This window comes from Grampus griseus, assembly GCF_964374135.1.
Source record: "Grampus griseus genome assembly, chromosome: 17".
Taxonomy (NCBI): Eukaryota; Metazoa; Chordata; class Mammalia; order Artiodactyla; family Delphinidae; genus Grampus; species Grampus griseus.
In genome coordinates, this window is record NC_139011.1 from 17,988,771 (window position 1) to 18,006,720 (window position 17,950).

Here is a 17,950-nt window from a genome sequence, read left to right on the forward strand (position 1 = left end):
GTTGCTACCAGCAGAAGTATAAATCTAAGCATTCCCCTTGACCTACCTGCAGTGACTTCTTTTCCTCAAAAACAAAAAAACCCAAAACTCAAATGTTTCCATTTCATTCTGGGACCCTGCCTGGAATACCAACCACCCGATCTCTGGGGATTGGTCTGGGTTTTTAAACATTCTCCATTAAAAGTGTGAGTCATTCTGGAAGGGTCAGAGAGCTTCCAATGATAATACACATCAGTGGGAATGTGTTCAATAGATTTCTTTCCTCCTGACACCTTGCTGGGTTGGGTTTACCTTTAGGAATTCTCAGATCTGTGAATTTTGTTTTGGTTTTTGGAGAGAGGGCAGAGAGAGGAGGGAAAAGGAGGGAAAGGAGAAGTGTGAAACACTTCCAGAGTTCCATGAGACCTGCTTAGGATCGGGGAGAACTTGAGAGGTTCAAGGACCAGGAGAGTTCTGGGAGGTTCATCTAAGACATGGGTTATGTTGGCATTTCCGCATTGGCCTGGGAAAGTAACCAATGATTATAATATCATTTCCCAGGAAAAATGCAGCTAGAGCTCCACATATGTCACTCATAAAGGAACTTTTGAGAGACAGTCCATTGCAAATGAGTTCTTAAATGGTGGACTTTCTATATTGGATCTCGGGAAGAAAGAGAACGTCACAGGAAGCATTTGGGTGGCACTGGGGGGAAAAAAAAGATAGGTCAGAAGCAGAGAGCATATAATGTGCCAGAAATGGAAGAACATCTGTCTCTGGGGTCTGGGGCAGGCAGCGACCTGCTAAAAACCCCAGCCAGCAAAGACACCTCTCCAGAGACCCGGCAGAAAGATGTCCTGCATTTAAAAAGAAGTTTCCCGCACTCGGGTTATGCTGACGTTTCATTTTGGGGTCTTGGGACAGCCTTCCCTCGTGACTCTCAGGGAACCCAGGGCCTCTGCCTGAGTCTACCTGACAGTCCCTGCGAAAAGGAGAGACAGGTAAGAACTCAGCAGGAGAAGCCGAGATTTGGTTTGAGGAAGCCAGAGGGAGGAGATTTGAATCTAGACACCCCTGGGGGGTAGGACTGAGAGGCGATTCTACAAAGGGTGTGAAAGGGGAGGGGGCTTGGGAGCATCAGGCAGGGGACCAACGCAGGACACACAGACCACGCCAACGTGCGGTGTGGGCGCCCGCGGAGAAGGACGGGTGGAGAAGAGACGCCTGGGGCGGGGTGGAGGGGAAGCTGTCCCTGCGGCGACGTGCGCTCGGAGGAGGGAGGCGGGGAGGGTCGAGCGGGCGCGCGGCGTGTGACCGCCGAGGCTGCGGCGGCTGGAACAGGTGAGCGGCCGCCGGGCGCTGGGTCCCCGCCCTTCCCCGGGAGCGACTCCCCCTACCGACCCTCGCCGGCGCTTAGCCGTTACGCGGCTTCCCCTCGGTTTGGGGTTTTGCCACTGGCAGCTGGTTTTTTTCCCCTTTCCTGTTTCTGTCTCTCCTTCTTCTTTTAGGTTGCTCCACCCCGCCCAGGATCAGGCCAGGGGGAACCGGCCGCACCGCGGTTGCCAACTCGCGCAGGGCGCTTTGGCGAAGTCCCGGAGTGGAGTCCCGCGTCCCGCCTCCCGCCTCCTCCCTGCGGGGCGCGCTCTCCTTGCTCCCCCCGCAACCCTTCCCCACTTTTCCCCCCTTTTGCAATCACATGGCATTTTAAGAATGCCGGAAAGATGGCGGTAGCGGCGGCGGCGGCAGCGGCGGCCGGGCCGGCCGGCGGGGGAGGCGGCCGAGCGCAGCGGAGCGGGCTGCTGGAAGTTTTGGTGCGGGATCGCTGGCACAAAGTTCTGGTGAACTTGAGCGAGGACGCCCTGGTTCTGAGCTGCGAGGAGGGCGCTGCGGCGTACAACGGCATCGGGACCGCCACCAATGGCTCGTTCTGCAGGGGCGCCGGCGCGGGGCACCCGGGCGCGGGCGGCGCGCAGCCCCCGGACTCGCCCGCCGGGGTCCGCACCGCCTTCACCGACCTGCCCGAGCAGGTGCCCGAATCCATCTCGAACCAGAAGCGCGGCGTGAAGGTGCTGAAGCAGGAGCTGGGCGGGCTGGGCATCAGCATCAAGGGGGGCAAGGAGAACAAGATGCCCATCCTCATCAGCAAGATCTTCAAGGGGCTGGCGGCGGACCAAACGCAAGCCCTGTACGTAGGGGACGCCATCCTGTCCGTAAACGGGGCCGACCTGCGGGACGCCACCCACGACGAGGCGGTGCAGGCGCTGAAGCGCGCTGGCAAGGAAGTGCTGCTGGAAGGTGAGGGGTTAACGCCGGGCGGGCCGCTCCGGATGCGCAGCGCACGCCCCCCCCCCCCCCCCCCGCCCCACCGCAGCCGCATCCTCACACCCACCCGCTTGCTGTCACCCACCAGGGGGCCGCAGCGCGCTGCTGGCGGAGTTTTGACAACTTTTGCCCACCTGGGGGCAACTTGTTCCCTCCCTAGGGTTGTCCCAGGCGTTGACCCGTCAGGGGTGTAGGAAAGGGCTAGGCGAAGAGGGTTTCTGTGCCGAGCACCGGGTCGGAGGCGTAATGATGTTGACTCATTTTTTATCCGCGCAAAATCCTTGTGTAGTGTAGGGGCTGGAAGTGAAACTGGCAATGAAGTGTACGCGCCCGCGTTTCGAAGCGAGCTCACTGAGTAATAGCAACTCTGACAGTTTTCTGCTTTGGCACAATTTTCTTCTCAGGAGCCTGGGCTGCCCAGCTAAAAAAAAGGGTTGAATCTCAAAGGGGCCAGAGAGGGGTGGCAACGTGTGAATGCTAGAACTCCCACCACCCTTCCCGATTTCCTCCTTTCAAATTGGAAACTGGGCTTCTGGCTCGGGAGCTGTGCCCAGGGCTGGGAAGTGAGGTGCAGCTGTATGCAAAAGTTCACTTCTGCTGCCAGGTGTTTGGCCGGTGCCTCTGGATTCCAGGTTGCTCCGGTGGAGGGCTGGTGAAGTGGTGTTTCTGCCTGCATCTTCCCCCGGTGTTTCCCCTCCATTCCCCCGGAGTGATGTGGAAACAACTTTGCATTTGTAAACAGTTTCCCCTGCGTGTGAGGTGTCTTAGAAACTACTCTCTTGCGATCTTATGTCCCCATTCTCCTAGTTACCGAATGTGAGCAGAATAGGTAGCACCGTTTTCTGCGCTTTTGTGACTGTGGGGCATTACGTGGGGCAGAAGGGCAGTGGTAAGGGGATGACACATTCTCCTTTCCCACTACAGCTGCATTTTTCACTGGATGCCTGCCACTCTGCCCCTTAGCTTGCTTTGTACATAGCTCTTTCAGCACTAATGTCATGGAAATATCTATTTATTCAGCTTTTCCCCTGCTGTAGATTGAGTTATCTGGGGTCTTTGATTTAGTTTGGGTCATCTCCCTTGAGCTCCATGACATGCTTGCTGAGTCAACGAATAAATGAACCCATGGCCATTGAAACAATGTTTCAACTGAGACCTTGTAAACCAGGTGGTTGATTTAAGCCTAAATTAAGAACTTAAGTCAATTTCCTGCTCATCAGTTGTGGTGCTGGTGTGTGAAACCCAGAAAGTTCGAAGTTGGGAAACCAACTGTTCCCTGTAACAGCTGATGCAACTCTCTGGTACATGGCCCACATCCTAGCCTAGAATACAGGTCCCCCCCCCTTATTTGTCTAGAGGATTTGTGATGTCTTCATATTTAATTGCTACCCAGGATCCAGAAAGTGGAAGGCTATTTGCTTTGGCTTTATGGTTAACATAAGTAAACAAAAAAAGTTTTCTTGATTCAAGTGTGTGTCGGCTTCTGTGACAAGGTGCAGGTGGAATCTGGAGCAAGTGTAGTTTAGACTATAAACGGCTGAATACCTGCTTGGCTTGTAATATTTACTGCAAAATATCAGGGGGCACACAGGCAGGTTGCTTCTATTTCAGGCACTGCCCTTCATTATGTCTCTTCTTCTCCTCAGTTTCACTTTAATGAATAGTGATTTAGCAAAGAAGTAAAAAAAAAAAACAAAACTCTCTCACCCCAAAAGAGGAAGAAAATGTGACTCTCTACAGTTTAAAATAAACTTAGACAAAGAAAAAAAGTCAAGCAGTTGTCTGACTTTATTGGTGCAGCAACTGAAAAGTGAGCTTTGTAAAAATCTCTGAAGGTAACATTCTTACAACGGATTGTTGTGTGTTCCAGGCAGGACCTCTAGGGGCAGACCTATGGGCTTCTTAGACACGACCCACCTGGGCTTTGGGCAGCAGTCTTATTCCAAGCCTGAGTTTTCAGAAATTGACTGCTATTAAGATAAGCAAGAAACCCTCCCCCCCCCCCCAAAAAAACAGTGTCTTTTCTTCTGAGAGTATTGGTCCGAAATGAGGTGGGAATGATCATGTATCATCAAATCAAACAGCACACAAACCTCTCTTTTGTAGCTTGGCCTAGTACAGGGATTCCCAGCTGAAGGTACTTTTCAGAATCACGGGAAGGGCTTTTTAAAATCACCTATCGGGACTTCCCTGGCGGTCCAGTGGTTAAGACTTCGCCTTCCAATGCAGGGGGTATAGGTTCAATCCCTGGTCCAGGAGCTAAGATCCCACATGCCTCACAGCCAAAAAACCAAAACATAAAACAGAAGCAATATTGTAACAACTTCAATAAAGACTAAAAATGGTCCACATCAAAAAAAAAAATCTTGAAAAATATTTAATAAAATAAAATCACCTATCTACTTGCTACTGCACTGAAATGCCATCTTGATTTCAGAATTTCTACATAGGAAAGTCTTTGCTGATGTAATCTAGTTGGACCAGAGGGCTAAGGGAGATGTATTAAAGATATATTTATATGGCAAAGACACTGTTTTCTATTTAGATTGCTTTTTTTGGTTTGTATGATTTTTGAGGGAGCGGTTGGAGACTAGTTTCATCCCTCAACCGCAGCCAATATGACCCCCATTACATGACATGCGCCCCCTAGTGGAGACTGACTGCCTCTACTAATGGTACATCCTGTGAAATGAAACCCCGCCCAGCAAATTTCAATGCCAGCGTTCTAGTCTTAGATTCTGCCACAGAAGGATGTCAACCTCCCTGAGCCTCAGTGTTTTCTGAAAAATGAGAATAAAGAAATGCTTACTTACTGGGCTGCTGTATGGAAGAGCACTCTGAGAATTTAAAAAGGCCTGGGGAGGGGGGCGGGACAGAATGTATCAAATGCCTGCTGTGATTATTTTTACAATTCACATGAAGATGAAATTGCCCCTTCTAAGGGACACACCTTTCCTATTCCTTTACTAGAGTTTATATTTTTTAATTTTTATTGTTTTTTTGTTGTTGTTGTTTTTGTACTATAGAACTGTAATGTTAGGAGACCTTTGCTCTGGGAAAAGAGAATCACAGCAACAGCTAATATCTCTTGAGCACTTAATATGTGCCAGGTTTTACTTATATTTGTTCGTGTACACTTCTGGTAACCCCATGAGGTTAGTGCTACTGTTGCTTACTTTACTGATGGGAAACTAAAGTTTACAGACTTTACACGTTTAAAGTTTACAGGTTATTTGCATAAACTACCAGAGCTAGAAGGCATCCAGGTCTATCAGACTTAAAAGCTCATACTTAAAACCTCCAGGTGAAATTGATACTCTGAGCTTCTGCTCCAACTGCGTGCTTGAATCAGTTGAAATTCATCAGTTATTGGGCTCAAGATGTCCTTCCCCACTACTCGAATGTGCTGACATGCTTGGGACGGCTTTGAGCAGGAAACAGCAATTGTGTGGACCGCTCAAAAGGGAGAGACAGGAAAGAGGACTGAGTCTCAAAGCCCTCATCACCAAGTGTCTGGCTATCAAGAGGGAGCGGCTGCGATATGGCCCAAATTTACAATGTGACTGAGCCTCCATCATTAAACACATGGCGGGCAAAGAGACGAAATTGCAATTCAGACTTAAAGAGTGAATAAACTATGCCAGTGAAGTCAGTGTTAACCCAAACGTGCATCAAAGTTAAGATCAGAAATCTTCACACTGTGAACTCCTTTCCCATTTTAGGGAGGTGGGAACAGGGACCCTGCATTCAGCCATGCAGATATTCAACCTCACAACTCCAGGGGTGCACCCTCTGGAGTTGGGCAGGGAATACCTGCATAGACGTCTTTGGCAGCTTTGGGTACAGAAGGGGGGGTGGGGGAAGAAGTTTTTGCCCTTATATTAACAGTAAAATCATAATTTGGCCTATATCAACCTTTTTGTAACTGAAGTGACAATAAAATTGGTTTCTTCAGAACTTTGTTGAGATCAAGGAGTGCAGAATGTTCTGGAAGTGGAGGTGAGGGGTGGACAGAATTATCCTTGGGTACAGAGGTCACTTATGGAACTAGACTAGAAAAAATAGAAACGCAAAGGAGAAAGTCAGAGACAGTTGTTGGCATTAACCTTCTCCATCAGAGTTCCTCCCTCAGTACTACTCTCAGGAATGCTTGTCTGCTGAGATCATCTAAAATGTCACTTTCATAATCACTTTCTCCAGTGGTGGAAGTAGGGATGATGGGGCAGGGAGATGGCAGGGTGCAAGGGAAGGGAGGTGATATTGCTGGCATTCAGTCTCAGGATTGGATGAGAATTTGAAGTTTAAAGAATATTAATTTATTTAGGATGTACAGATTCTTAAAGAATACCCAAGAACCCTGGAATTAGAATCTTGAAACTTGAGTTATCTTTTAACTAATAATTATACTTTTTGCAATATACTTTATTTCTTTGGACCTTAATTTTCTTCATTGGAAAGCTAGAAAGCTGCAGTAAGCCATCTCTAAACCTTATTTCACTTCATAACTTATAAATTCAGACCCAACACACTTTTATTAACAAATCTTTCTAACACCCCTTTTATTATCATGAAATGAATTTCATAAATATAACCTAACTCTAATTTAAGTTTAAAATCAAAATAATGCCCTATTATTAACATGAAAAAATGGAGAAATGAAGTGAATTATAAAAAATATGTTTCAACAGATAACTACATGGTACAACTACACCAGAGGTCATAATGAAGGCGGTAGATGCTAGGACTTGTATGTAAAATTACTGTCGATGCATAGCTACAAATGAAGATGGGTAGGGGTATGTAGTATCACTTGGGATCTGGAAAAATCTTGCACTGTGAAGGACTGGCTCAGACGTTGCAAGGTGTCTTGGATCCCTGGCGGCTATCACTAAATGCTAGTCGTATGCCAGCATGACCCACCTTGACCTCTAAAATGCCTCCATAAGTTTATGAACTGCTATTGGGGAAGGGCAAGAACCAACCTCTTAAGAACCAGTGTTCTGTAAGAATGCTAATTCTACTTTATAATGCCTAACCTCTTGTAAACTTTTTACACGTGTGATCGTACCTAACACTTATATAATATTTACCTGGTACCAGATGCTGTTCTTAGCACTTTACCTGGACCAAATCAGTGGTATCTCACAATACCCTGATGCTATCAGTATGTCTATTTTACAGATGAGAAAACTGAGGCCCAGATCAATTAAGCCACTTGCCAAAGAAACACAGTGAATAAATGCTGAGGCTGAGATTGAAGCACAAGCCTTAAAGCCTTTGATCCTCATGAACAGCTGTATAAAATAAGCGGACTAGGGATGCTTATCCTCGACTTGTTGATTAGGAAAGTGAAGCTCCAAGAGGTGGAATGATTTGTCTTTATGAGGCCTTTCTTCTACTTTCTTGTTTGAAATATTCGTTTTCTACTATGGCTGTAACAAATAACTAGAAACCCTGGTAAATTAAAACACACGTTTACTGTCTTACAGTCTGTTAAAGTCAGAAGCCCGATGCTGATCTCACTGAGCTAAAATCAACGTATCTGCAGGGCTGCATTCCTTTCTGGAGGCTCTTTTCCAGAAGCTTCTAGAGACCACTCTCCTGCCTTGACGCATGGCTCCCTTCCATTAAGCCTGGGGTAGCAGTTTGAGTCCGTCTCACCTCTAATCACTCCAACCTCTATTATACCTCCGTCTTGCATTTTAAAGGCCCCTTGTGATTACATTGGTCACATCCAGATAATCCAGGATCATCTCCCCATTTAAAGTTAATGTTTAGCAACCCTAATTCAATTTGCAACCCTAATTCCCCTTTGCCGTGTAAGGTAACATATTCACAGGATCTGGAGGCTAGGCATCTTCTTTTCAGGGGGTGGTGGAGAGGGATAATTTTTCTGCTACCACATCTGGTTTGCTAAAGTCATAATGGTGCAGAGTTCCCAGGTAGGACTTCATGAATACACGGAACCACAGTAAAGAATCACTTCCTGTCTCACTGCAAAAGAGTTCTTCATTCATTCATTTATTTATGCCTCTAACGAGTTATTTATTCCGTGTCTTCTATGTGCCACACGCCACTAGGGGATTGCCCTCAAGAAGCAACATTTGAGTGACAGACACAGATCAGCACCGGATAAGCACCGTACAGGCAACTACAGGATGGAGTGAAAAGGGCAACATGCGGGGTTTTATGGGATGCTGTGGGTTCCCGCGGGAAGGGCAGCTGAGCCCCTCTAGGGCTAGGGAAGGCAAATGCCTCAGGGCAGCCTAAAAAAGAGCTTGGCCATCAGCTGTAGCCCAGTGTGGCTGAGCGGGTAGAATGTGACCTTCAGACCTTGATGAAGGGCAAGACTGAAAAAAGACCAGAGAATTGAGCAGGGGGCAAGGCTGGTAAGCCTTGTTACAGAGTTGGATTTCATTCTGAGGGTGAAGTGTCTTAGGCAGGGAAATGTCACGCTCGGTTTCACATTTCAAGAAGCTCGCTCTCTAGGGCGGTGCTTCTAGCATGAGGTTGGCAGGGCTTTAGTGAAATGACTGGCTCCGTGTTTCCACCCAGCTGCCCTGGGACACGGCCACTTGACCCTGAATTATACTTGGGGGCAACTCCATGAGTAAGGCTTAGGTTTGCAAAGGGGCTTTACTCACATTACGATTTTGTCACCAGGTCACCCCTTTGTGGATGCTTGGACAGGTGTTACAATCTGCCTTTTGCACAGGAGGGCTAGGTGACTGGTCCCAGGTTACCTGTCAGTGACAGAGCTGGAAATCAGATTATCTAACACCCCATCAGATCTCCTGCTGCGCGCTACACAAACTCAAGACATCCTGTGGGGACCAAAAGAAGTCTCAGAGGAATAAGCCTTGGCCTCTGATTTGGGGAGCCTTACAGTAAATAGGGAGGCAGGGCATTTGAGGCTGACTGTGAAATACTTGAGATTAGTAAGACAAATAGGGTGATTTTGACCCCAGCATATATAGCATAGTACCTGGCAGACATCAGGCTGTTAAAATGTGTTAGAAAAGGAAAAAATGGAAGGACAGATGGAAGGAAGGGAGGGAGGGAGGGAGGGAGAGAAAAAATTGGGGGATTTAGCAGTGACCCTTTTTTTATGACTCCCATCCTCCAGCACTCCTGCTGTTGGACTATGGTGATAAACATCTGGCATCCGATAATGAAAACTATACCTTTTCCTGTAGAGGAGAGGAATAAAGAAGGGACTTTATAAACCTAGGAAGCACTTACTTAACATAGACCAGTCTTGAAAGTTCCCAAAAGAGGAGCCAGGCATGATTTTAACAGTGATCCGAAAATGTAATTAATTATCCTTTTCGTGTTATATTTATAACCACTTTGCCTTTGCCCTGCTGTGGCACAGGGACCTCCACAACTGAATAAGTAAGAACGCTTTCTACCCAAGGAGATGAAAACTCTCTGCTTAGATATTTTAATTGTTTCTTTTTTAAGCTTATGTATCAGCCTGAGAATTCAGACCATGTTCCTTAAGTGAAGCTGATCGGAATGGTCCTTCAGTTCCTTCTTTCTGCCGGGGTAGGGGATGTTCTTCTTGTTCAGTGGTGCATTTTAGCCGTCGCCCCGTGAAGTATGTATAAAAATAACTCGCTGCACATGGCTCCACACTTGTGAAAGACATCTAACCAAAGCTACCAGTGTTCTGTTTGGCGAAGGGAAATCATTCTCTGGCAGCTAGTGGCCTGCTAAGAATTCTACTTCAGATGATGCATTTCAAAGCAGTTCATGTTAAAGAAAAGCCAGAATTTCCCCCTGTATTTGTAACAGGTGTTTTACGTACCAAACCTCATTACCCACTTCACTGACTTTGATCTATAATAATGCTTGCCTTTAGCCCTGGTCTGCAGAGTGAAACTTAAGAGAAAATATATAATGTGCACCACAAAGTAAATATCCTAACAGACCCGCACAAATGAGCCGCATTCCCAGCGCAGAATAGACAAGATGGACAGGTTCATGATTAATAATGATTATCATGGATCTTAAAAGGATGACCCGTACTTTAGCTCAGTACTTTTAAAAACTGCTCCTCCCTGTGGACTGAAGTGTCGTTCTTAGCATGTTCATAAGTGTGGGAGACTCTGTTTAAAATGTAACGGGTTGCTGAGGATGACTGCAGCTGACATGTCCAGTTTGTTTGCATTGCTGTTCAAACTGCTCTTGTTTCTTCCTTTCGCAATTTTGTTTTTTTTTTTCAAAGTGGTAAAAGACAATGGTTCAGAGGGTGGGCCTTGGATTTATTTTGTCTGGGCTTGAATTTGCAAGTCACCTCTTTCTCCCTGTGTGATCTTGTGCAAGTTACTTAATTACAAGCTTCAGTTTCTTAATCAGTGGGTTCATTGTAAGGAGTAGAGTGATTATGTATGTAAAGTGGTTAGCTCATTGCCTGGAACCAGTAGTCTGCACTAAATAATTAGTAACTGTGTAATATGTCAGGTCTCATGCTTATCTAAGTATTATTTTTGGATAGAGGGTTCAATCCTATAAGTAAAACGAAGGGTTCAATCATATGTTCTATAAAGCCTTTTGGGGGGCACAAGGGACAGCTTGGGATTTGCCATGTTGGGGAACCAAATGATGTAAGTGATGGCTTAGGAGAGTTCGTTTGCCTCGCAGGTGTGAATTATGATCCCACGAGGGTGTATTTCACTGATGAGTTTTAGTCGCATCAGATGCCTTCCATCAACCAAACCACAGTGTAGGGTGCTGTGGCTTTTAGTGGGCAAATGTGAACTGTGTCTTAAAATGCTGATATGCAGAGGCGTGTTTTGTGAAGGAACAATAGGCAAGTAGGGATTTAACCTACACAGCAAAATTCAAAACTCTTTAAAATTTTTTCTAGTAATTATAGGAATGTGGAGATCTTATTAACCCAAAGAAACCCAAATGTTTCTTTTACAAAAAATGTGAAATATTTATATAATCATTACTAAGTCAGAAATATACTTTAGTTTTTTATTCTATTATTTAGTACTGTGTTTCATGGTCTCCAAGAGACCATCCAGTGGAAGATATGTCATTGTTTATGTACCCTGAAGAAAGAAAAAACTGTCTAAGATGGGAAGTCTGATAGGTTACCTGCATAAAGTTGGGACACCAAAGGGCTATGCCTTCAATGCAGGAATAAATGAAAAATAAACCCATCACACAAAAAGGGACAACGAAGGCACTCATTTCAAATTTGGTACTGGTGGAAGGAAGGAAGAATATATCTCCAATAATTTTGAATTGCAGGTTGGTTCTAATAAATATTTAGGTCTGAATATACAATGTCAGTGTGAGTTTTAAAAAGTACTTAGGCAGATAATCTAAAGTGTTTTCAGATAGAGAGAGCCCCCGATGAATGATAGGAGAAATTATAAATACTCTCTGCAAGAACTTGGTTTCCATCCCCACCTTCAGAGATTTTAAGGCCCATCCCCCAATTCAAAGATGATAAAATATGAAAAGAAATGGGCAGTTTGAATTGATGAGGTATGGTGTAAAATTGTTACACAACTATTTATTAAAATAATTTTTCTTTTAATGTTTGTAAGGTGGCACCTTGTTGGTAGATTGAAGCAAAAATCTGTAGAGGGATGAGATGAAATTCCTGTTCTAAAATAGAATACCCCAGAGGGGAGACAGGTGTAGAGTAATAAACTACATTTATGTAAATTACAATAAGTTCTATAATAATAAAAAGTTATAAAGGAGTAAATGTTGTGACAAAACTTATGGACTATCTGAAGGTACTAAGGATATATGAAGTGGAAAGGAATGCTTCACAGAAAAGGTGACTTGAGAGTAGGATTACATAAGCAAAGTGAAATTTAAAATATAGGTAATTACATGGCTATCTGGGGCCCTGCATTTCAAATACTTTCATCTGAAATGTCCTTCATCTGCAATGAAAATCAAGGTTAATGATTTTTCTTTTTTGCTTGCGATATCCATATACTGTCCTCTGTTCTGTACTTCATTTTTAGAATTTGTCTAAATCAAAATACTACATGTTTATAGCATTCCTTCGCCTACCCTCCCCCATATCTTCTCTCCTGTTCCCCAGAATATTAGAATATATAGCAGTATAGGCATATTATTTAGAATATTCTAATAGCAGTATGGGCATATGATTTAGAATATTGGAATACTTTTTTTTTACATACTAGAATATATATTCTAATATTCTGAATAATATGCCTATTACTGCTATTTCTTGATATATCAGATTTAGCCATTATTGACTAAATCAGTCTCTGTTTATAAAATTATGATAATGTCAGTATTGCTCCATTTTCCAGCCAAGTAATATTCTATGATCAGGTCTTTTGCAGTTACTAACAGCTTTTCTTTTTTTTCCATTTGCTTAGTTTTCTTATGCCTAGCTCAATTTTTTTTTCCCCAAATGCAGCACTAATGTATCAAATTTCTAGCAATAATTATTTTTCAGATTTTCACACATATCAAATAATCCACCCATTCTGTTTATTTTTCTCTTGGAGCCCTGCCACTCTGGACTGGTTCTGTCTTGGCCTGGTGTGTGGCCATCTTCCTCGGGTTGTCCTTGGCTTTATCCTGTGTCTGTTTTCCCGAATCTACTATCACCTTCATTTCTTGTTTACTCCCTAGTTTTGCTGGAGCACTTTTTTTTTTTTTTTTTTTGCGGTACGCGGGCCTCTCACAGCTGCGGCCTCTCCCGTTGCGGAGCACAGGCTCCCAACGCGCAGGCTCAGCGGCCATGGCTCACGGGCCCAGCCACTCCGCGCCGTGTGGGAGCTCCCCGGCCGGGGCACAAACTTACGTTCCCTGCATCGGCAGCGGGACTCTCAACCACTGCGCCACCAGAGAAGCCCCGGAGCACATTCTTCAGTGGCTTTCTGAGAAAGAATGTTTCGGAGGTAAATATGTGATAATATCTTTAATTTGTTTTCTCACTGGGTTGGTCCTTTGATTGTGGTGGTCTGAGGTAGCAGTCATTTTCCCTCAGCAGTTTTCAGGGTTGCTGGTGAGAAGTCTTAGGCCATTCTCGTTCGCTTTCTTTTATGTGTGAACTATTTCTTTTTGCTGGAAACTTTTTTTTTTTGTGGTACGCGGGCCTCTCACTGTTGCGGTCTCTCCCGTTGCGGAGCACAGGCTCCGGACGCGCAGGCTCAGCGGCCATGGCTCACGGGCCCAGCCGCTCCGCGGCACGTGGGATCTTCCCAGACCGGGGCACGAACCCGTGTCCCCTGCAAAGGCAGGTGGACTCTCAACCACTGCGCCACCAGGGAAGCCCCTTACTGGAAACGTTTAATACTTTTTTTTTTTTTTTTTTTGCGGTACGCGGGCCTCTCACTGTTATGGCGTCTCCCGTTGCGGAGCACAGGCTCCGGACGCGCAGGCCCAGCAGCCATGGCTCACGGGCCCAGCCGCTCCGCCGCATGTGGGATCTTCCCGGACCGGGGCATGAACCCGTGTCCCTTGCAAAGGCAGGCGGACTCAACCACTGCGTCACCAGGGAAGCCCTAATACTTCTTTTTATCTCTGATATTCTCAGTTGTATAGACTGCCTTGCCTTGGTGTGAGGCTTTTGGTAATCAATTTTCCAAGCACTTAATGGACAGCAGTAGGCTGAAGCCATAGTTCCCAAACTGTGTGCCAAGATATCCTAGGGTGCCCCAGTGAACTCACAAGGGTACCATGGAATATTTTAAAGTTTCAAGGAAAACAGCACCATCTCTTGGATACCAGGCAAACTGTTAAAGGGAGTTTCAACATTAGATTGCTGCATTCCTTCAATAATGTGAATATCTTTGCAAAGCCGGGTTTTCTGCGATTACTGTGATAAGAAATTAAATTAAATTAAAAATAAGTACCACATGAAATGAAGGTGGCAGTATCCACATGATTCCAAAGCTTTAGAAGTTGTGTAGTGCCCAACAAGTGCTAAGTTTTTAGGACTTAAAGATGTACTACGTTGTTTGGACTTAACTGCTTAATAAATTGAATTGGTAGGTGTTTCTTTGGGCCTATGAGTGTTATGAAAAAAATAACTAAGACATTTAGGGTGCCATTTACCGAGTAGATTGGGGTTAGTGGTCCAAAGGCTCTTACACGTCAGTTCTGGAACAGTTTTCTTGTATTATTTATTTGACAGTTCTCCTTTGCCGTTTTTGCTCTCTGTGTGTGGAAATCTTATAGCTGGATGTTGGACCCTCTGTATGGACACGCTAAGAAACTAATTTTTGTTGTTATCTTTTTTTTTCTTTTTTTCTCCAGTTGTCCTTCTCTTTCATGTTTGTTCATTTTCATGAACAATTACTAGATTTGTATCTACAACTCTTGTATTGAATCTTTAAAAAATTTTATCTGTTCTATCTCTAAGCTCCAGAACATTCTCTTGGTCTCATTGTTCATTTTCTTATAGCATTCTCTTGTTTTGTGGATACAATATCTTTGCTGCTAAGAACCCATGAATAATAGTTTCCTGAAGACTCTTTTTTGCACTAATATTGGCTCAGATGTCTCAATGTACCTTTCTGTCCACTTAATTTTTCAGTGTGTTTAGGCATATCTGATAGTGTCACGTATTCTGAGATTTGTTCCATTTTTGTGTTCCCCGAGAGGCAGAGCCTGATAAGAGTATCTCAGTGTAAGAAGTTTATTTGGGGTAGAATCACAGAAAACACTGGTAGTAGAGTGGGAATGTAAGACGGTGATTGGAACAAATCCATAAAGACCCCACCGTGAGCCACTAAGCCACTCTGGAATGCATCAGATCCTAACTGAGGGGTGAGGAAGGGGGTGAAACTTATTCACCAGCTCGCCATCATCATTTCGTTAAGGTTGACTGCTGAGGGTATTACCTCTCTGATACTCTTGCTGGCATCTCTGTGAGGGTCACAAGTACCCTCCTGCCAAAAAGATGCCCTCCAGGCAGAGAACTGCAGGTATTCACTCTAAGCAGCCTTCTCTGCATGTAACATTGACTGCAGAGGAGACATGATATACTAACTTGGGCTTCATCAGAACCTCATTTCCTGATTTAAAAGTGTTCGGAGGAAATCGTGATGGAAGATGTACTGTGCTCAGACCCATTTCTGTCCCAAAATCTTTTGTAAAGGCTGGTTCAGACACAATCAAGATGGAGTATATTATCCTCGGGAAGCCTTGTAAGGCAAAATTTTGCCCACCTTTACCTGATTTTTAATTTCTTTGAGTGTGTGGTTAGCAGAGAGGCTGGCAGTTCCACTTAGTTGATTGCACAGTCCCTGCAAGTAGGCTATGCACAGGTTAGATTAATTGAACCAAAGGGGAGCTCTGTGTTTCTCAACCTCAGTGCTATTGACATTTTGGACTAGATAATTCTTTGTTGGGGAGTAGGGTCCGTCTGCTGTGACGTAGGATGTTTAGCAGCATCCCTGGCCTCTACCCACTAGATGCAAGTAGCGTCCTCTGCCCCTACTTATAATAACAAAAAATGTCTGCAGACATTGCCAGATATCCCAAGGAGGGCAAATAGCCCCTGATTGAGAGGCACTGGTGTACAGCCTATAGTACCGGTTCTCAGACTTGGCCATGCGTTAGAGACACCTAGGAAGCTTTAAAAAACCTCATGACTGGATCCCTCCCTAAGGGATCCTAATTTTAACTAGTCAGGGATTTATTCTGGGTATTAGTCGGTTTACAGGCTCCCCAGGTGATTCTAATGTACCTTCAGGGCTGAGAACCACTGGCCAAATCGATCTGCTCATTAACTGTAAAGTAGTGAAACAGAGTCTAAGGCAATCAGGAGTGGTGGGGCCCGTGGTGGACTGGGTTAATCCAATGTCATCTTAAGGTGGGCAACTTCGGCTCTTATTGCCATGTGGAGGAAGATCTCTTTTCTGTTTTGTCTCTGGAACTTGCGATTTTCCTTTATTGACGCTTTGGAGTGCACAAAATACATGAACAGCAAGCCCCTCTTTTGATAATACGATTCCTGTTCCAGGGACAAAGGAACTATTGAGTCTCAGAGGGACGGTCAAAAGTGTAGATGAGGCATGAGCAGAGTGGACAAACTAGCTTTTGAACAATAGCCTCACCTGTCGAGAACTTAGTTTTCTCATGGCTAACGTGGGGATAACAATAGTACTTTGTGGGGCTGATATGAGAATGGAAAGAGTGAATACAGAACTTAGTACAATATCTAGTACTGTGCATTGTATCAAAGTATCAAAGTGTGTTGGTTACTATTATGATATATTTGTCTTCCTGCATAGATTATATGATCATAAGAGAAGGGATCAGGCCTTGTCTACTTTAAGAACTTCAATGAACTGAACAGAATTGACTCATCGGTAGTTGTCTGTTGGTCATTAGCCATGGCCCTAAAACAGCAGGATTTGGGCAAAACTAAGAAACAAGCAGCTTCATTTGGTAAGATTTACAGATGGTTAAATAATGTACGTGGTGTTGGATCAACAATTATTTAACAGTGTCTCCATGTCGTAGGTCTTTATCAATACCTGGTTGAAAGAGGGGCCTAAATTAACAAAACCAGATGCTCTGTCCCAATCCTTCTAACACCTGGAAAATAAAATTTTGAAATGGATTTGCTGGTTTAAATATATTTTGAACACTTTACAATTTTTACGTGGGTACATTTTATTTTAAATTATACCTCATGTCCCAGAATCATTATTTCTCATTCTGCCAGAAAACGTACTCTCCACAAATTTATCTTTGCCTCAATAATTATGAAATGACAGGAGACTGTATTTCCAATATGGTATGTTTATCAATCTGTATTTGTCAGGGAAAAAAATGAATATAACTTTACAACTGTTCCAAGTACTGAATTAAGTTGTCTATCCTTTGAAAACGTCCATAAGGCGTGGAAGGATGATCTGAAAGAAGAAACTTTTTTTTTTTTTTTTTTTTTTTTTTGCGGTACGCGGGCCTCTCACTGTTGTGGCCTCTCCCGTTGTGGAGCGCAGGCTCCGGACGCGCAGGCTCAGCCGCCATGGCTCACGGGCCCAGCCGCTCCGCGGCATGTGGGATCTTCCCGGACCTGGGCACGAACCCGCGTCCCCTGCATCGGCAGGCGGACTCTCAACCACTGCGCCACCAGGGAAGCCCCAAGAAGAAACGTTTTAAAGAATGAATCTCAGCCACTGATTTGTAAAATTCCATTCTCAGCTGCTTAATTTTTTTATATATGTTCATATTTGTATACGTGTGGGCATGTAACGTAAAATACGCACATAAAATATATTTTGGGAAAATGGAAAGTTTCCCTGATATAGTTGTAGAGAAAGAACATACCTAGAAAACACACATGACACTATATGACAGCTTTGCTAAATGAGTGTTGTGGACAGTAAGTGCTGCTACACACATAATGAGGGAGGAGTCCTGAAAGCTGTGGACAATACGGAATGCTTTTACAGCGCCAAGGCCTGAAGTGGACACAGATGGTTCATTCTTGTCTGCCACTGCGTCCTTCCACGCTGGGTAGAAGTAGGGTGCTTGCTTGCAGGGCAGGCTTCATCTCTTTCCTCATCAGCCCCGTCCCCCCAGGCTGGAATAGTTAGACTTTTGGGGGCCGGTCCCAGGTCTTGGGAGCCTCCCACTTCCCAGGTTCTCTCTGTCAGGTTTCATATCCAGACTGGTCTCC

At 44.7% G+C, this 17,950-nt stretch overlaps 1 protein-coding gene across 1 annotated transcript in view; it reads left to right on the forward strand.

Moving 5' to 3' along the window:
* Window positions 1-1,700: 1,700 nt before the first annotated feature.
* The window catches only part of SNTB1 (syntrophin beta 1), a gene marked incomplete at its 5' end in the record, with an annotated part of 233,915 nt that continues 217,665 nt past the window's right edge, over window positions 1,701-17,950 (forward strand). The window contains one exon of the mRNA XM_082674468.1: window positions 1,701-2,274. Coding sequence (XP_082530594.1) covers window positions 1,701-2,274 — 574 coding nt within the window. The remainder of the gene's footprint in view (window positions 2,275-17,950) is intronic.